The following is a 21,674-nucleotide window of genomic DNA, read 5'->3' on the forward strand; positions in this document are numbered from 1 at the left end:
GTGTTTTTTACTAGGTTATTTGAAAACCTATTTCAATAAAGCCTATCTTATTTGAGGGAATTTTCCATTCTGTATCTGTGATGCAAGAAGACAAGTGACATTTGTAGAAATCTATAGGCTACTTTTGATTTTCAGAGTAGCTGTGATATATAATTCTAATTTTATAAAAAGACAGTCATTAATTACTAGGCATGCTGAGCCCAAATTCCCCATGTCATGACAGAAATAGCCTGCAAGACAGGTTTTAAATCTTTAAAAGGAAACCTTAAAAATGGATAGTCATGAATGATATTAATTCTATCCTGTAAAGCTTTGGGTTACTTACAAGAAACATGATTTGTCTTGATTCTGCCTTAAAGATTTCTCTGAAATCCTTGAAGGCCTCCTGAATATTTTAAGCAGAGTCCAAACAGCTGAAGCAGTTACCATTCCTGACCTTCCATGTTCTCAGTGTCTTCTCAACAGAACACACCTCAGACACAGAACGGTGGCTCGGATGGGGAGGAGGTGGGGGGTGTGGGTATATCATAGGTATAATGCAGAAAATCAGCCCTCAGTCTTTGCTTACTGTATCCCATTTGCAGCCTCACATGGGGTTTTTCCTTAGTCAAATACTCTGAAATCTGATAATTTTTCCTTCCTTCATTTTCTTTTTCTGTGCTATTGCTAGCCTTTGTATGCAAAACAATTTTCAGTATAACTTGCTTCTTTAACTGATATACTTTAAAGTGTAGACACAAAAGCGGGATTTCTTATTATTGCAGATGAAATTCAACCCAGTTAAGCTTTTCTCCACATGACTCTGACGTCACCTGTGACGTGTTGGACTGGCCGGACAGAGCCTTCCTGCAGAAACGTGAGTTTCCCTGCATGTATGTCGCAATGTTTGGGAACTGCGTGAATGTTTTTCACTGTGTGAGACTGTCACACATACTAAGATGAGGTTTGTATTCTACATCTTTATTAAAAATGTTCATATTTAATATGAATTTTAATACTGAAACTGAATACTAAAAAAAGGGGCAATGTTAAAATTGATTTAGAACTGATGATACAGTGTGTCATGGGAACTATCACTCAGGCCAGGCACTTTACTGAACTACATCTCCCGGAGAATACAAGGTTAACACCTTCTAAATGAAATATATTGTTTTTCAGTTATGGAGCTACATTTTTAACCAACAGTGCTTTGGAAGAAAATCTCTTTAGCCAAACTATGTCCTATTCTACTATGTGGATATAATAACCAGTCAAGGAGAAAGGCAATCAATGGTGCTTGTATCTTTTGATATAAGCCCCACAGATATAGTTCAGACCTCTATTTTGAAATATATTTTAGTTACAAGCACTAGACTTACGTCATGAAGGGGAAATGCCGCTTTGTAGATTCCAGTGTCCAGTAATTTGTTAATGCCAAACTTTTTCACATTGTTTTTGGTTGCATATTCCACACGGGACAGGATAAAATGAACCTGAAATTTTTAAAATATTTTTGTGTCTCTTGCAATCTGAAAGTAATCATGAAGGTAATTGCACTGATTTGATTACAGGAATATTTTCTTTTTAAGATTAAATGCTAGAAATACTCCATGGACTTACAATTCGGCTTCTAGTTGCAGGATTGAAAAATGTGTCTTTGTCTTGAATATAGAAGTTGGACAAATGTTCTTTTTGAAAAGGGGCAGTGAAAAACTCTTGCTCAGGTTTGATGACATTTTCATCCACGCTGAAGAGTCTACTAAACCAGTTGAAAGCTGACTCTCGAGTTTTCAGGTCACTGGGTTGCAGAGGCAATTTGATGTGCATAACCTCGGCGTATGTGCACAGCACTTCCCAAGGTGCATGCACTTTCACAAAAATAAGTTTTTCATCCAAAACCTAAAATGAAAGAATATTAAAAATATGTGTGTGAGAAAATGAAAGCAAAGGGTTTTTCATAACACTTCTTAAACTATCCAGAATTTTCTTTCTCTTTACAGCTCATAGATGACCTATTCAAAGTTGCATTCTTCGTCCATCTCAGCAAATGTAACATTAGCTTTGTAAAAGTACTGACATGAGGTGGAAACACTTGGGCACATAAACGCATATAAAGGTATATAAAAAAAGACAGCTAAATGTTCCCTTAATGCTTAATGTTTACATCTCTGCAAAGCATTTTACAAAGCAATTTAAGTTTAACAAAGCTTCCCCCATACGGGTTAGTTAGGAGTGTTTGTACTTGCAGCCTGGGAGGGCAGCTGTGGCTTTGGAGCTGTCAGTGATTCCCCAGCAGTTCAAGTACAACGCCAGGGTGACGTGACTTGATGGAAGCAGGCTAGGCACCCATGGGTGCTCCTGGGCAACATGAATTCCCAGCTCTGTAGGGAGAATGGGGAGAGGGAAAGGGGAATCAGCCGGGACTACTGAGAAAGACAGCACGGGGCACACGTGCTCCCAGTTGCATGCCCAAACTAGCACCAGTATGCAGCGGGAACCCTGACAGCCACTCTTGTCTCCTGTCTACACATTGCCTGCAGGCCTTCTATTGACACCCTGCATTAGTGAGTCTCAGCCACACGAAATTACATTATTAAGCTTGTTGGCTCAGGAACATCGGTTAGATATCTGATCTAGCCCGGAGAAACTTCCAGTTTCAAAAGTTTTTCAGTCATGATCGCAGCAGAATTATTGAGAACTGCAAAATGTAAGAATAGCAACAGGTCCGTGTCAGGTTTCCAGCAAGCAGATTACTTTCTTGTGAATGTGAAGAGCCAGACTGCATCTTTGGACGTGCAGCAGAAGCTCTTACTGCAGAAATCAAATAAATAACCATGATGCCATGGATTCCGAGCCTAATTTGGGAGGAAGGGGCAAAACGACCTTTTCTGGAGCCCACTATAGACTGCCAAACGACAGTAATTTTAGACTGGAAGTGATTGTCCTGGACGGGGAGACCCGGACGCAGCACTGCAGCCCTGCAGGGCAGGAAGGAAAGGGGCTCTATGGGCCTCTAACCTTCCCTGCAAGAGACAGCAGCTCCGGCAGCTGGTGTGCATTATCACAGTGCTCGTGAACTGCCCACAGGCGACTTCACAGCCCAAAATATACAAAGCATGATAGTTACAACTGTTTGCACTGTGCCAGGCCCTGCGAGAAGCAGGGTCACGTGCAGGAGCCCTGTGCTGCTCTCCTGGCAAGGGAATTCTGCCTCGGACACCCACTGGATTCCCACATGTCCTACACAGCCAGAGTAGGGAGAGAACCTCTCCTCAGAGTGTAGCAGTAATTTTTGTCTTCCAAGCGCTGAGCAAACAAAACCTATTTAATCTCCCCGCTTCCCATCTTTTACTTTGCAGAGGAAGGAACAGACACAAAGTTTAGAAGATTTCGCATCAGGTCACAGAGACGCTAGTGACGGAAAAAAGGTGGGCCGCCTTCTCCTGAGAGGAGAGAAAAGTTACAGTAAATTCATACATCCAGTTTCCTTATTCCCACAGGGGCAGCTTTGCTCTCAGACACAGCCGATCACACAGAGAAGAGCACTCACCGATCTCGTTGCTTCAAGTTGCAAGCCGTTGCTTATTAGGTTTGATTCATATTTTTGTCTCTTCTTCTGTTAAAAGGTATTGAACACTGTAAAACATCTGTTCCGAATTTCACAAATACGTACGCATAGAAGAATGGAATTGCCTCCCAAAACAGAGAATCATTAGGTCGTTATCTCTATAGCCCACTTGACAGCTACTGTGGTGATAGGTACAGTCTTACCTACTAATCCAGATCAGGTTTTTTTTGTCTGATAAGCAATATTGCCCTCAAATGCCCTCTTAGCTTCTGGTACATTACAGAGGTAAAAATGTTGTTTTTACCCTGAATTACCCCTGCAACTTGTGCTCTTCACCTTTAGTCACTAATTGAACTACTGACAGCAGCCTCCCGCCCCCCATTAATCTGCCCTTTAGAAAGTCTTCATCTCAAGGGCTTTCCATACCGTTTTCCTTCCAGCAACCTCTAACTTTATTCTTCTTTCACAGTAATCATATGAGTTCACACAGTGGTTCAAACTGTAGTAGCCCTCTACATTTTAGTCCATGGATAAGCATCCCCAAGGGAAGAAGCCGAGAGCTGTAGCACTTGTAGAGTCAGTGGTGCTATTCTAGGAGCATTCAGTGTCCCCAGAAGGACATGACAAGTTTTCCTCAGTAAAGATGAAATTCATGGATCATTTTAATTTCACTTCACAGTACCAGCACTTGGCAGGTAGTGAGTTACAAAAAATCTGAAATGTCTTTGCAATCTTGAATTTGCTTCTCCATGTGACCTCCCCCCAAAAAACACACAGAGACAAGCAGCCCCTCTCCCCTCAAAATACAAAATACACAACTCCATAAGGGATTTATAAGAAATTTTGAAACTTCATGTGAAGTAATCCAATGTAAAAGCTATCTGCATCAACTGGACAGTTCCCCAGTGAGCTATTTTTTTATGTAAGTCAAGGTTAGCCAGCTCTCCTCGGACTATTTTGACTGTGTGTTAGAATATCAGCATGGGTAAGGGGGGGCACCTGTAGGCAGCTGGGGCCAGGGGGGAGGCTTTTGTGAGCACCTTGCCAGAAGGAGATGACATCAACGCACTGGGAACTGATGGCTTTATTGCTGAACCAGGCTAGGCTAGGCATGCAGCGAGGTTCTTAGAGCAACTTGGTGATACTACTTTCTTACTCCCAGATGGCTTTCATGCCACTGGCAAATTTTTTGGTTGTTTATATGCCCTGTGCTTAAGGGATTTTTGCCTACCACTACTGGAACTTCAAATTTTTAAAAGAAGAATGGTCCACTGGTTTCTGTTGGCTGATCCTCTATAGCCAGACTAACTGCCTTAAGGTCTGTGCTTAAGATCCAGTCCTGTTGCTACTGTGAAGGACCAGAGTCACTGAATGACCCGTTAGATAAAGTCTTAGGAACTTGCATAGGTACATGGAAACTGGTCTTCAGGACCAGACCCAAGATCTACCCACTCTAAGGGGCAAAAGCCAGATGCTTCAGCAAAAGGGGCAAACATCTTCAGGAGTTCCACAGGAACAGGTCAGTTGTATCTCCACATAAGTTTCATCCAGTTCTTTAATGTTTAAAGTCTGTTGTGAGTCCCCAAAGCAGAAAAAAACTATTTTTCCAAAACTCTAGCAAGTCTTGGAATTAATAATTATAAAACTGAATAATATAAACAGCCCATCCCATTTATATTTGTTAGTGCTCAACTGCAGCACCCGTTTGTGGCAATGGTCACGACGGACTGATTTCGTATTTTGTCAAAAGGTATTTCTTTTATCTGTTTCGGATTTTCTGCCTTTTTATTCCAGTGAATATCACCTTCTTCTCAGCTTAAGGACAAGAAAAGCCAAATCTTTCAATGTTTTCTTCTTCTACCAATATTTATCACATTTCTCCTTATTACTCTCTTTTCTCAGGATAAAACCACAATCCCAAACTTTGAAAGCACTCTTCATGGAGGTATCATCTCTCCATGTCCCATTAATCCACTTTTTTATTGGTGACAGTGTAATGCTCTTTATATTTTTCATTGTATATATAATATTGTATATATATAAAAAATATGCACATATATAATAATATAATAATATATACTATACTATACTATACTATACTATAATATAATATAATGTAATGTAATATAATACAATATATTGTATATATCTAATACATTCTATTATCTAGAATGTTGATGGTAGCTGTACCCTGAAAAGGACACTTAATATAGGTGTTTCCTGTGACATCTAAGTCTCCTCCTTGTACTAACAGCACTAAGAATCCCAAATGTGAATGAGTTTTTTTCCTTGCAGTAACATATTTCTTTGTATTTTTCAACATTTCATAGGTACTCTCCATTCTCCTTCAAAGCTAAAGGTTCACAGTCATCTTGGCTTCTGAGTAAACTACAGAATTATTTCCTCTGCAATTTTTGCTATATCATAACTCAATCCCCTTACCAGATCATTAATATATGTACTACACAACACAGGAGTTGTTTGTTACTCCACTATTAACTCTTCTGCCTTTTCATCCTATCTCTTTGCTTCTTCCATATTCATGTGTTCTTTGTAAGGTGAATAATACTGAATCAGGAAAATATTTCAACTTGAGTTCTGCTTTGTTTCAGCAAATACAAAAGGCAGAGGGCTAAATACCTGTTTCATTTCTTCCTAAATAGCACAAAGATGTATGCAGGGCAATTCTCATTTGTAGGAGTCTAACACTTTTTTTTTTTAATCTTACCATTCAGATCGCTTTAATAATTTATTATGGTAAGGAGTTCCCCAAATTACTTTTGCCCTCAAAATCTTAGGGAAATGTTGACAATATTAAGGTTTCTAATAACGCATTAATGCAAGTAGTGAGAAACAAAGCCCCCGGGAGCCTTTGCTAATTAGGGGCTTTGCTATTTTATATAAATGATTGAATTATGTGTATGATGATCTATGGAGGAGCTAGACTTTTACCCAGAGGACTCCATAGAGGTTTCGCATTGGGTGGGAAATACAGCATAAAGATATGATAGCTTATTAGGCTGGAAGGTGGAGACTGTCCAAAGTTTATTTTAGTATCCGGCATTTTGCTCAGCTACCTGCAAGGCTAAGTTGTAATAATAACGTAACCATGGTAATGCTGCTGATCTAAACCTAACATAGATTTTGATGATTGAATGGCTAGCCAATAGACTAGGACACTATGAGGTGCATAATCACATACAGTCTTAAGAAAGTGAAAGCATAGTGTAAGTAAATGCCAAGTATTACAGGCATGTAGAAGGGTTAGCTCTTGGGAGCTGCTTTTTCACCATAATGCTTTCAATGTCTGGCGATTGTCTTGCCAAGCTGAGGAGACTAACAAGATTGTGGGTCTGGAAATCGGTAGCAGACCACTAGCAGTTTTTTTCTCTGTGTTTTGTAAATGGTAGGGAGCACTTGCTTTGATTACAGTGACAAAAGAATGCCAACTCATATCTTTGTTTAGTTTCTTTTGTGCAAAGAGTAAAGTTCCCCACAACAATATCCATGTGGCTTCAGGGGAAAAATCCTAACAAGGAAGGAGTGCTTGAATAGGCACCTCTGCCTTACCTGACAGGCAACAGATAAATCACAGCCAAGAAGAGAAAGAGCATGGTGCCCAAAGCCTCCCCCATGGAAATCAGCTAAAGGGAGTGGAGAGGATCACTGTATCAATATTAACTGCCAACTCTCACAATTTCTTTGGTGGTATTTGGAAGCCTTTCTGAAAGTCCCAGCTGTCAGCATCAGGAAATTAATTGATTGAGAAGCTCTGCTTCTGTAAGCTTCTTTCCCTTATGTTTGAAGATAACCATAAAAATGTGAAGCAGAATATGCTATAAAGGCTGACACAAAAAAAGTAAACCCAAAGAACTCCAAATACATATTTTCTGAGACACCCTCTGATTTTAGGCCAGCCTCGTGATTTTCTGAAACCTGATTCATGACCACACAGAACTGGCAATACTGCAGTCTAGCCCTGATCTCAACAGTGGCTTCTAGTCACCCTGTTTGGAAAGACCCACTTCTGGTCCTATGAATGTATGCAGTAACTTCAGAGTAACTCCCTCCTTCCATTTGTCTTCCCATCCTTCAGTCATCCTTCCTTCCATCCATTAGGCAAAGAAGTAAAATTTGGGTTTGGGGTTGCCTCAGGAACAGAGATTTTATTTCAGTGAGTTCCTGTTTCAAAACCAATCCATCCAGCAGGGACCAGGGCAGGTGTGGTTGCCCTCCTCCCAATTTCAAAGGTCCCTTTCATCCTTGTTATCAGACCTCCTGGGCAGGTCGTCTGGGCACACTGTGGGCATGCAGAGCCTGCCATCCTCTACTGCCTGAAATCACTGCATAAAATGGCACCGAGGTACCCCTCTTTCTGTAAACCCAAGTATTGTTCTGTCGCCGCAGGTGTGATGCATGCTAAACAGCAGGAGGAGTACAATTAGTTCGTTAAGTTATCGAAGCTTTTTGTTTGTCAGCTGTCGAAACTAAACAAGTCTAGAGGCAGGAACTGCTCATTGTTTGCTTATGAAGACAAACTTCTCTAGCCCTGCTGAAGTTCTCCGTAAGACCGTACTTAAAAAAAAATGATGTGTGTAATATTCTCTGTGAATTATAGTTTTCATTTAATTTGAAAAAAAAACAACCCAACTATCTATTTCTGTGAAGCACAGATTACTTCATGGCTGGAAATGAAGGTTTTGCCCACATTACTGCTTAAATTACTGACAGTCTTTCCATTTATTTCTGTTGGGGGAAGGAGATGGACTAGAATGGCATTCTGCATCGATCTATTTTTAATTCGCCTTTCTGGCGCTGACCCTTTAACTTTCAACAATGAGCTCCTTGAGGACCCCAACAGATAAAACTAGCATTTTGCAGCATTCCTGGAAAGACTGGTGATATTTAATTTCCGTTCTGATGGTAACCTATCCTGACAAATAGGGTACATAAATTGTAGGTTTAAAAAAACACGCTTTGGGCAGGAATTTCAATTGCTTGCAAGGTACACTTTCTGGAATCTGCTCCTGACAGTTTCATTTTTGCTAGTGCTTGCAAAATTAATTGTATACAACTTAAAAAGGCTTGGAGTTCAAATTTAGTTGCATATATGAACCTTATCTGCTAACTTTTGAATCTGTAAATTATGTTAGAAACTTCCACGAGGATGTAATTTCAGTAGTTTGACTTTGCCTCCTTTAAATCAGATTTCAGAAACACATGAAAATGAGGGAAGCATAGCACCACTGCGCATCTCCAAGTGCTTCAGAATCCCATATTTTTCTTCCTTCTATCCAAATCACCCCCATGTATTTAGTTATTTCCTTCTCTCCTCTGAGATGTTTTCCCAGGAATACTGCTAATTAATGTAAATGAATGCTGGGCCATTTTCTCAGTTACACTCATGCAATTCTTTTGAAAAAGGGCAGAAAGCCATTCAAATCAAATATAATGATAGTCCCAGGTCCCGATTCTTCTCTTGCTGCAGAAGAATAGATGGATCTGTACCCTGTTTCTCTGAATCCAGTAAATTGGTTACCTAGGTTGAGGTCTGATTTTCAAATCCTTCCCATTAAATTCAGTAAGTGTCTGGGGACTCCTCCACTCTCAGTATCATACAAAACCATCCAGTGCAGCACCCAAAACTTTTAACTTCAGAAATGTAGATCTATAGATGTCCACTAACAAGTTAAATTCTGCGTTGGCTTCCACGTCATGCAATCGAGTGGGGTGCAGTGCGCATCAGACAGAATTTGTCCCAGTGACTACACTCCTCGTCCCTACATTTCTCAGACCTGTAACATTGCACGTGGCCAGTGGAGACCTTGCTGCTGACCTCAGTGAGGTGACGATTTCACCCTTCGAGAACAGACTTCACTGGATCTGCTATTCTTTAATAAGCTGGAGTTTCCAAATTCTGTGAACAACAAACCTCTGGATAATAGCTCTATAAAACTGTCAGGAGGGTCAAAGAAAGAGTAGTATGAGCAAGGAACCTCTTCAGGCTTAAAGCACCTTGAATTACACAAGATACTGCTTATAAAAATTGGCATTTTCAGTTAATCATTGATCAGAGACAGACAGTGATGTATGCAGTATTTAAAGCTGACAGTAAATGGCAATTCTCTTCATTTTGGTATTTTGTATATCATCACAAGGGTAGAAGTCATTTGCCCCCCCAAAAAACTATAACAAATAAAAAATGGTGTCAGTAAAGACAAGCTATCGACTAGGTTTTATGCCAACACTGATGAAACCTTATGTATCTTATCTTGGGCAGCATCTTCTCCACACCTTTCTGGGAACTGTGGTAGGCCAAAATGTTAATTCTCTCCCTGGAATTCCAAGGATGCAAAACTGTACCATAAATGTCATTTTCCTTTCCATCTCAGACATAAAGTAAATGTGTTTTGTTTCGTCTTTTCAAATATCCTATTCGCACGTATTTCTTTTTTAATTCTCAGTTTCTCTTCTTTCACTCCTAGTATGAGTGTGAGGTAGGTCCCAAGGCAGCATCCTGCATCCCGCTCAGGAGGAGGTACAGGAAGAAAAATGTTATCAGTGCTGCCAACACCTGTGCAGCATTCGCTTAGGGAATAAAGATTTGCAGCACATACAGCTTCCTCCACTTGCATAGCAAGTGATGTCAAGTGAGACGAAGGACCTCTCTGTCTCTGAGGCGACTAAAGTGCTTGTGTGCTTGGAGCTGACCTGCACCTATCCCACCCTATAAAGTTAGAAAGCTTACATCTATTCACATTTTTAAAGCCTGTTCCTCCAACAATAGGTAAAGGAGATGCATTTCTAAACTGATGACAGCTGTATGTGATGCATTAGAGGGAGGGAGCCAGTACTTCTGAGTTGTATGGCAGGAGTTTGGTTATGACCAGGTAACTCATTTCAGCTTATGTGACAGACTCACTGAACAAAATCCTCTCTTCACTCCCTCTCCTGCCTCCACCTTTCAGCACCCCCTGGTACTTTATGCTATGTGTAACATTTTGTCTGTTTCATGGTCAGCTTTGGATTTTTTCATTAGTTCTCCAGCTCAGTGTCATCACACTTGTAACCTTTGTTCTTGTCCTTGGAAGTCCTCTGTAACTGCCACTTCTTCATCCTTGTCTCTTTCTATGCTTTCTACTGCCCTTTCAGCACCGTATGTGTTCCCAGTATCAAAATTCTTGCCTACGCCTTCCACAGTACCCCTATGGCTTCAGATTCTCCCTGTCCATGGAAATCCTGGCTCTGAAAACTGCTATCACCCCTGTTTTCAGCTTCCTTCTGACACATCCACGTTACCCCAATCACGTGTCTCAATCTCCTGGCCGTACTTCTGTCCATACAGCCCTTGTTGGCCACTTTGCTGCCAGGCCACACAGCTGGCTCTTGTTCAGCTTGCTGTCCACCAAGACCATGAGGGCCTCTTCCACAGAGCTGTTCCCCAGCCACTCAGTCTTCACCTTATCTGATCGTTAGTCTAATATACTCTTGTTCTCGTGTTTGTTGTGTGTAGGTAGACTGCTTCCTCTTCCTCAGCACACCACAGATTCAGTGTGGCTGCAGATCTTTGCAGGACTGAGACCTTTGAAAGTAAACTTTTTTTGCAAGCACCTAGCACAGTACCCACAATCTCCTGGTCTAATTATTCATGGTTTCATTCTGGCTAATGTTCTAACATTAATGCTGCACTAAAAATACTACTCCATTGCTCACATTTAATTTCCATCACTGTTTGGAAAAGACACTCATTATATTTTTAAGTACATTTGGGCAATGGCCAAATATTACAAACATAAATGTAAAATGCTAATTGATAAAAACAATTGTTTCCAAAGGGGCAGCTTTTTGTTTCTAATTACCTCTTTCAATTATTTTTTATTGCTGATCCTGTGATCATGTGTAACGCAACATCCACCCACTGCAGGACTCCCTCAAACCCTACTAACGACATTCCTTATGGCTGCCCCGTTAATGCCAACAACAACACTGTGTAATGAGTATCAGCCAACTTAGCTACAGGCCTTTTTACTCCCACTCTTCTCTTTCCTAACTGCAAATCATTATTTGTATATGAGCTGCTTTCAGTGATATCTTTGTCCTTGCCTGCCTCTACCAGAGGCTGCTGCTGGAACATGGAGATGCTAAATCAGAGAAGGAAGCGGGTAGGTGAGAGAGTGCAGATGCCAAGGGGACTACAATCCCGTGGATGGATATTTCTCAGGTAGTTCACAATTGAAATAGCTCAGTGGCATGGCTGAGCTTGTTTTTGTGGCCCTGGGTGCCATAATGAATGTAGTCTACTGATAGAACTACTGAAATAATTAAAAAATAATAGTTAAAAATAATCTGTGATTGTCGTTCATAGTTGCTAAGGAGCATCAGTCACTGACTTGAGTCAGAAATCTTTTGCAGGGTCCCTAGGGAGGACCACGCTGTTGAAGTGTCAAGGGAAGGAGTGGGACAGGGAGAAATACTGGTGGCAAAGTGATGTACGTTTCCCATAAATGACTTAGGTACTTTATCGGGCAGAATGTCAGCACCTATGTTCATAACTGTGTTCTGAAGCATGTGGTCAGCTGCTTCCTTCTATGGGTTCCTCTGAATACCTGGATTTTAATACCAAAGCCCACTAGGGGCCTAATTCAATCACTGTAGGTATAGAAAATTGCCTTAGTCTGAAGATCTTGGTGTCTAATTCTAACTGGGAACCTGATACCAGCATTTTTCTGCTCACATTTACTGAAGCGTTCCCTCCCAGGAGGATGCTCAGAGGCCACGTAGCACACACTGAACAGACACGATGGGCAGTGCTCTGCCCGCTTACACAGCAATCTACTGGCTTGAGCTCACCCCTGTTCCCTGCACAGTTTGATGGACTTCAGTCTCCCACCTCCCAAGAGCACTCCTAGGACAGGGCAACGCAATTGCCATTCTGGGTGAGGGCACTGTCCTTTCTGCCCACTGCTCTAACATCCAACAAATGATTCAGATTTATACTGACAATAACTTACCTTTTGCTTTTTACGATCACTCCTCTTATGAGTAATTTTTTTGCTTTCATCTTCATACACCAAAACAAAGTCAATTCTTCGCTGCCCATCGCTGAAGAACAAGGAGTCAGGCTTATCATCAAAATCAGCCTGGAAGGCAGGTAGGATAGATTAACATGAAGAACTTTACTCGTCAGTTCCTTACTTGCTTCCTGTTACACAGTATTTCAGTGAACAGAGAAATTCAACACGTCAGACTCATATAACATGAAGACCAAAGTGACAACAAAAGTAGCACAGAGTAGAATGGAGGAAAAAAAGTTTGGGAGGTCTCTGCATGACGTAAGAACAGCAGAACTTTGACCTAATTTTGTTCTTTAAAAATAGCATATTAGCTTTTGGCAATGGGAGGAGCACTGAGATGCAGCACCATTCCTGAATAACACATCTGTCAAGTAATTTGCATGTCATCATGGACACAATGTTATGCTGTCTACAAGATATGTTGTTGCCTGATGAGAGTCTCAGAATTAGTGCATTCCCATCTGCCCCCTTACCTGCCAGAAGTTTAAGCATCTCTGCAATTAAAAACACCCCAAACCAAAAAGCCCGGTAGTTTTATGCACCATAATACCCAAACCCACCATTGCCCAGAAAACAAAGAACATGACCAGGCTGCAGATGAACTCTCAAAATGGACACATCCTATGTGGATTTATTTCCCTTTTTATTCGCAACATCTCAGCAAGCAAAAAACATTGTTGTATGCCACACATCCGTCATGTTACAATATATGCCAAAATTGAAAGGATTAACATATCCATAAGCCATTATCTAGTCCCCGGAGGAAAGTAGCATAGATTGTCATATCCACTAATAACATCTTAATGTGTTATTTCATGTGTGAAATGATACAGACACATTGATGATGGGGGAACCTGAATCCTCGAGTACTGATTTTGTAGTTTCTTAGAGTACTCTGAGGGCATTATCACATGTAACGACCCCTCCTTTCAGGTAATATATAGCTGTAATGTTATCAGAATCATCATGTAATGAGCACCAAACTCTCAGGTACTTGGCCAAATCCATCCATGGTGTTAATGAGGGCAGTGCCACTGAAGTTGATAGATATCAAATGTCTGAAATGGGACTCAGCATTGCATTAGAGATGGTAAGATCTCCAAAGCTGGCAAGACTCTCATGCAGAACTGCAGAGGAGCCTTGGCTTCCAGACGGCTGGGCATGCAGGGTGGCCCAGGGCAGGATCAGGCCAGGCAAAATGATCCAGAATAATCTCTTGAACATGTTGTGTCTTTGGGGACACGGTAAAGATTCCCAGATGTCCTATCCCTGAAATTTCCCTGTCAGTGCAGACCAAACTTCATGAGGGATGCCAGGTTCAGTTTTGGGAGCTCTGGGATGTCTGGTCCACAGAAAGGCACATGGAAATGCGGTTATGGTGTCAGAGACCCCTTAAGTGCAGACTGAAATGGTTGTTCTTCAACTGTGATAAAACTGAGAAGAATGCCAGTCTTCAGTCAGGAGCACCCCAGTTCCAGGGAGCATGCAGTGTTTTAGGAACCACATGTGTCAGTGTTTCCAAAACAAAATTTCCCAGGAGTTTTATTCTAAACCTCTCCCTGTAGAGGTTTTGTTACTGTTTATTGGCCGAGTCAAAACAGTTGACCAAGATGTGTCTCCTCATAATTATGACAAAATTTCCATATTTTAAATAAACTCAGGGGAGTTTAAACTCACTTTTTTTTTACATTCTATGTGCAAACGCTAGGCTCTGCTGCAAAGAGGTCCTGTTAACTTAGTTGCTTCAAACAGTCTGAGCAGATTCTTGGTTAGGACCGTTCTCTTTGAATTCCACCTGTGCCTAGAGATTTGTGACAAACCTGACAGCAAGCAGCTGCTGACATACATACATGCATATATTTATATGCTGACATATGGCCAATATACACATATATTCTATGTTAGTTTCACAACCTGGCCTAGGATTCAGAAACTACCTAGGCAGTCACTAAATCAACATACAACTGCACACTGTGAATAAAGTTTTAGGAAAAAAAATGCTTTAAACTTTCAGATGGCATCACCAGACCACAATGACACTGAGTATCTCTGTCACCCAAAGCAAGTCACAGATGTGAGTTTCTAAATTCTTGAGAGCTAGAGTTGGCATAGTCCCATCAAGCAATCAGACTTGACCCTGACAAGTTTTCCTCCCGCTGAGGACTACCCACGGGTGCAAAATGCAGCCCTGCTGTGACCATTTCCAGTCTCATTTAAAACATAATCATGATGATTTCATGTTCACTAGATTCCCATCGGGAGGAAAGCATCGACAACAGCCAACAGCCCAGCTTGGGAGACAGCTTGGGAGGTGCTGGGGCAGCAGCAGAAGAGAGGGCCCGGGGAGCTGAGCCCAGCCAGGCACAGAGCCCAGCCCTGCAGCCTCTGCTCTCCCCCAGGACCCCAGCAGGCTCTGGCTAGGGCTAAAATTGCTCCGTGTTGCAATGGTGGAAACACAGAGCCCAAACCTTGTGATAACGAATAAGGAGGGGAAGTGTTGCCACTGCATAAACCAGAAGGTTTTTTAATTGGGCTTCTTGGTCTTTGAATCTTAGAAATAGCGTTATAATAACTTCCATTTAAAGATACAGAGTTTAGTTGTGAAATTCAAGCACTTGAAAGCATAAAAGTAGCAATAGCTTTGAGTTTTTTTCACTACAGCTTTAAACTCTTTTTCCTGTATGACCTATCCACAGGATAGAAAAGAAAGAAATGGCAGACAGCAAACATCAGATCAAGATTTGATCTAACAAATCTTGATCATAATTTGTGATTGCATAACTTCACCGTTGAAATAATTTTCCTTTAAACGTAGTCTCCTTTAAGCTTATAAAACTAGTGTGTAACTTAGTGATAACTGGCTTAACTGGATTGTCAATAACCAGACACAAAGACTGCCTGTTAATCAGTATTCTGACTCATGAATTTACTTATGATTTCATTCACATGAGTATATACAGGTTACCATATATATACACCTTTCTACGCACATATCAAAATATGCATATATATAACGGAATATAACTGAAAGATTAATCAGTGTTGGACTGCATGAATCCAGATACATGGAAGTTCATACTCATGAAGCTAACTTCTTAAATGTAATCTCTATTGCTTTTAATCATGAGGGCATTGTTCAATTGACCTATCCATAGAGACCTTATATATCAATAAAATAATAAAGAATTGACTCATTACACCTGAATACTTAAGAGATCAAGATTAAGACCCACACAAATAAATTGTAATGTAACATTAAATGTTGCTCAATTAAAAGTAAGAAGTAAAATGCAAATAGGAATGTAATAGTTAAGGTTCCGACAGCCACATTAACTGAAATGTGCGGTGTATCTTGTAATCCCTACTGGATAGTTTGTAATGAAAAATCATATATTATTCAACATAATTACAAGGGGAAAACCAAGACTGGAAACCAAAAAGATGTGCTATACTCTGAAGTTAATAATTCCTTCGAGACAATGTTTGTTTTTTTTAAAATATGTAGCAGTATTTGACGGTATTGCAAATGTTATTATTGTACAAATGCACACAAGCTTGTGTGCATAGACACATAAGTTAACAGGGCTGAAATTCCAATACATAATATTTCTTAAGTATCAGTAGCAAATTATAACCCAAAATAACGAACAGGCCCATTGATACCTCTTTGTTTTGGAAGAAACAAACGTGGGGTCTATTTACTGCACTTTCTAATTTTCTTAGCCTCAGCATAATCACATTTTAAGTACTGACGGAGGCAATCGGTTGTGCACACTAATGTTATAATAATACCCTAGTGGACAGCAGGTTAATATTGATTAACATCATTAATAAATAAAAAAAAGTAATACATTTAGCTGTAAAATACTAATTATGTTTAGCATACACTCCACAGCGCTTCTGAACTCTCCAAGTGCTGTACAATCAACCGCTTGCCTGCCACTGAGACAGGGAACTATTAGCTGCTTTATTAGCAGAAGGAATCTGAAGGAGGGGAGGGCCAGGTTGTGGATAAAGCTTTTTGAAACACTCAGGGTACACTGACGTGGGCTAGCCTAGAGGCAGCACGGCCACGTTCACGTGGGTGTACCTCTGCATTTCAGTTCAGAGCAGGGTCAGATCAGGTGAGCATCAGCGGCTCTGCACTCCAAGGAATGAGACTGGAGGTAGCTGGCTGTAACAAAAAGCCCAGAAATGTGTATAATGTAGCCACCACCACCAAATGCCTTGTTCTGCAGACCCACTGCTTGGGTCCTCACTGCCGGGTGACATATGCACAGCTGGTGGGATCCTGCCGGAGCTGGGAAGTGCTGCACTGGTGCAGTCACACTGAAGGTCCCCGGCCAGCCCTGGGCAGCCCTCTGCCACGCACACCCCCCTGCTTACACACCTTCTCTTAATCCTCCCTGACTCTGGCCCCCTGTGGCCACCTCGGCAAAGTAATAAGGAGCTTCCTGCGCTCTTTGCTAATCCAGCACAAGCAGCTGTTGGTAAACAGCATCTGCTCTCCCAGCCCTCGGGACAGAGTGGCACTTGGAGAAGGGACAAGTGGGACATGAAGACAAGCTTGCCCCTCCACACAGGGCTGTAACTGCTTTGGCTGCAAGTGACCACATCATGGAACCGACCCTCAGCCCCTTGACTCAGAGCTCCTCGGGAGGGAGGCTACTGTGTGCCCTTCCTCCTCACGTATAACCAGGCTTGCCGGTACCTAAAGGGAGCTGCCATGTCTCACTCTTGAGACCGTTCCTGTAGTCATGGCTACATGCGATGCCTGCAGCAGAAGATGAAAGGAGACCACTCTAGTGGGAAACTCACTTCAGCAACAGCGATGCTCCATGCCAGGGGAGAAAAAATGGTGGCCTTACAAAGAAACCTGTCTTCACTTTTCCAGGCTTCTCTGGGCATTATATTGTTAAACATTCAGTGGGGATAATGGTGGGAAGGGCAGCACAGAGACAAGCATGAAGAAAAATATGTGCACAGGAATTGCAGTTATTTATTGTTTACTACACCCTGAACAAGCACAGTATTGTAAACTGATTTTTTTTAAATAACAAGAGATTCTGCAGGAATGACTTATCTAACTGGAAGGATAAAAGAAGTGCTTTATTTTGTCCGCATGAGCCTTTGGTGTGACTGTCAATAGCACCAAATGTAATCATTATTGGAGGGATAAACTACTTGCCTGCAACCTCACATAATTTTCAGATATGCTTCAAAACAGCTTCCTGCAGCATGCCAGGGAATAAATCAGTACTGGGAAACAAGAGAGCAGAGCAGAGCCTGTGTAACATCACCTCTGCTGACAGGCACCTGCAAAAAATCCTCCGGCTGGAGCACGGTGACAGTCTTGCGGAGGACCTGCAGGTTACACTTCAGTTGTGAGTTTTACGTAGGTGAAAATTTCAGAGTGCCTGTTTGGCAGCACAGTTATTTCTCTCTACAGGCCTCAGGAAACTTCAAATCAATTAAATAAAAAGGAAACAAATTATATTACCAGGTTATCATGAAACATAATTATTTGTAAAGTGCTTTGAGATCATCTGGAGAAAATGTTACAGAAATACAAAGCTGTTCTTCCTATCACAGCTATATAACCAGATCTTTTATTACTTTATGTTCTAAATGACCAATAGAGACAACTTTCTGACATTAAGAGCAACACAAGCATTTACTTCTGGAAGATATAAGACATATATAAAAGATACTTCAGGAAGATACCAGTTTATTTGCATACCACATATTAATGTTGGTCTGTCTCCGTAGGGCCATAAAACTGTTGTGCCTTTAACATTTTTCCTTGTGACTCATATTTGCTAATAACAACAGAGGACTGTTTTAGTTCTGTTTTTAGCAACAGTGAGATTATTAGCAAGCACTTAATCAGAAGAAGGTTTTTTTTTTTCATTTCCTCAACATGCAAAGAAATTTTTGATGTGTAACAAACTGAAATAAATTGAGACTAAAGACAAAGTAGAAAAATGCGGGGCATCGTTACAGTCATACATTTCTGTCAGCAGAAAGCGGCTGGTAACCGGCCAGGCATCGGGATGCCTTGTCCCTTGAGCTAAGTTTGGACCAGACACCCACTTGACTTCCTGTCTGAGCGTCACGTCGCTGCTGGCTGCAGAAGGAATTCCAGTCACTCCTGATTAGAGAGAGACCAAACGGCCTTACTTTTAAAGGAAGGTGAAGACAGTACTCTGCTGAAAACCTGCTTTTCAGCACCTCCCATCTTTCTTGGGATGCAGGAGCTGGGAAATTCACTCTTTCGGTCTTCCCTGAAGCCTTCTCGCTGCAGAAATTGTATTTGAGAGGCAGCAGTAATAATAGACAATTTGAAGAAGTTTTCCTCCCCTCTGCAGATGTTGACTCTCAAAAAAAATCTTACTGTTACATCCAAATTCAAACTATCTACCTATGAAGCAGATAAGACTGCAAAATGAAACATCTGAGAGCTGGAAAAGGCTTGAATTAATGCTGTCTATGCAGTTTTGTCTTCCTTGTACATACTATTTATGATACATGACTTAATTGCACAACCACATGCCATACTTCTACCCTCCTTCTAGTAGTTACGGAATACTCCTTATTATCCTCTTTATTCAATGTCTTTTTTTGTTACACCTCATCTAAATAGGGCGAACGCTTAAAATAGGGCTTTCCTTCTGACTATGCCTGTGGTATAGAATCTCCTCATAGAATCTCAATGTTCTACAAATGTTGAGAAATTTAATTTTACAAGATCCCCCAGGAGAGAAAGTAACAGTATAACCCTCATTTTAACAGTGATCACATAAGGCATCCACAGATCAATGCCAAAACCTGTTGACTGTCTCCTAAATTTGGAGTTCTAGCTTGAGACACCAGGACAGTGACATCTTTCCAGAGAGCTCAGCAATTCTCTCTTCAAAGAGCAATACACTCTCTTTCAGGTCCATATGTGACTATTTTGAACTAATGCAAACAGGGTCACAGATGTTCCCCTTTGACACTCAGGAAATAAACAAAAGCTGGATGTGACTTTGCAAGTCTTGCACAGAAACCCTATAGCAGAAGCAAGGATAAAATCCTATTATCTAGGACTGCACTCAGTTTCTCTAGTCATAAGAACTTTTCATTTTTTCCCTGCAATTACCTGCCACATTTACACCTTGCTGAAGTACGACAAACAACACCCTCACAGAATTTGGGCTTTTTGGAGATTAATGTCCTACTCATGTGCTGAATGAGGCAGGGATCTTGCGGCAATCTTAGTATGTGATCCTATAATTAGAGACAGCACCAGAAGAAGAACAGGACCGTTTCTATTAACCAATAACTTACGCAGTTTTGGCTACTCCAGGATGACTTGCAAAATCAAATCAAATTTCCAGAATACTTCCAGCTGCAAAGCATGATCTAAGTTTAGACAACAGGCGCAGTACTTCCCTTCTATTCAATCATTTAAGGTTAGGCTTCCTATTCAGTTTCCGTTTCTAGCTACAATTAGCACTCATCCATTTCACAGACAGGCTCAGCAGACCACAATTTTATCTTTCTGGCCCCTCCAACCCACTGAAACTGCCCAGTGGCCGACAAGAAGAACCTGACATGGAAGGAGCAGTGCAGAAATGATGCTGCTAAAACTGAGCAGAAATTACAACTGCTGGTAAACATGAGTAACCAAAAACAAAAATTGATTTTGACAGTTGATTTTCAGTAGAAATAAAAATAAATTCTACCAAGACTGCTCTGAGGAGACTGTTCTAACCACAAGGTATATGACATTCTGGCTGGTTTGATGCTATTTGTCTTCATATAAATACATTAAAAAAATTTCATTGAACCACAAGGAGAGTCCAAGAAGGATTTTTATAACATCCTAGTCAGGGCACTCAGTTGGGAAATGGAAGCACTTGGTTCCACATCATGCTCTGAAAAATGTTTAATTCTTTTTCCAGAGACTGAAGCGGCTTCAAACGAAGAACACCCTGCCGCAAAATGCTGCGGCAGGGGCAGGGGAGGTGAAGGTATCCAGCTCCCAGAAGAAAACTCATTTGCTGGTAGTTTGGGTATTTGTTTCCTACAGCAGAGGCAGGCACAAACCCCCCTGACCCATAACTATGACAAGTGCTTTGCCAGCTAAGCTGCTAGAGCGGCTCCCCAGGGCAATGGTGCACCTTGGTGCAATGAAGACTGAATCTATCCCTTCATTTACACTGCTTTCGAAATGCACTACCACTACAGAAATCCTTTGTCTCTTATGATTCCGTTTCCCATTTCAGTTTGATATGAATCAAAATAGCTTTCAGTTTGGTGGCCAGGCCGAAAAATAAATCATCTAAAGAGCTCCAATCATAATATCTATATATAAGTCAAGGCAGGCTTAATTCAACCCCCTGAATTTGAATGCTTCATTTGCATCTTTTAACTTTTTAGCTCATTTTTCATTGCATTGTATGTTCTCCTAGTCGTATAAAGAAAACAAAGTATTTCCTTATAGGCGGAGAAGTCAGCAGGACCTGGACCACCACAGTCATAACAGACCTCCTCTGTGCAAGCTAAAGGGATAACTGGTAGCAGCACTAGTAGGCTGTCATTCCTGGAGTAGGATCTAGTAGACAGCGATAAAGAAATGCACAGGCAGGTTCAGTTATTTGTAAATAGCTGGTAGTTTAAATGTCAATGCCTTGGACAGGGCTGACTGGGAACCAGCTCCAGCTCTCATTACTTGGTGGCACCATTAGAGTACTTCTTTGAATGATTTCTCTATGTGAAAACTGCCATGAAGCTCTTAAGTGCTCAAAGTTAATGGGTCCAACAAGCAATCCTTGACAGCGTTGAACCTGTTTCTTTATGCCTTGTTCTCCTGTAACACTGATCCACTTGTAGAGGTAGCTTGACTAGAAACACCCAAAGCCAGTGAGACTAACCTCTGTCATTAGAGCAATGAAACACAGAACAGGCTTTTTTTTATTTGTATGGAGTTGCTCTATTAGCTTTAGGATAAGTGTATGATTTTACACCTTTTTAAATCCAGGCTCATAGCTATCTCCTTGTGCAACTAC

General features: G+C 41.2%; 1 protein-coding gene across 1 annotated transcript in view; it reads right to left on the bottom strand.

Moving 5' to 3' along the window:
- The window catches only part of ANO6 (anoctamin 6), a 78,461-nt gene that overhangs the window by 26,631 nt on the left and 30,156 nt on the right, over positions 1–21,674 (bottom strand). The window contains 4 exon segments of the mRNA XM_009327693.1: positions 1,359–1,472; positions 1,600–1,878; positions 3,530–3,595; positions 12,559–12,687. Of these exon segments, the coding sequence (XP_009325968.1) occupies positions 1,359–1,472; positions 1,600–1,878; positions 3,530–3,595; positions 12,559–12,687 (588 nt within the window).

This window comes from Pygoscelis adeliae, unplaced genomic scaffold (assembly GCF_000699105.1).
Source record: "Pygoscelis adeliae isolate BGI_AS28 unplaced genomic scaffold, ASM69910v1 Scaffold113, whole genome shotgun sequence".
Taxonomy (NCBI): domain Eukaryota; kingdom Metazoa; phylum Chordata; class Aves; order Sphenisciformes; family Spheniscidae; genus Pygoscelis; species Pygoscelis adeliae.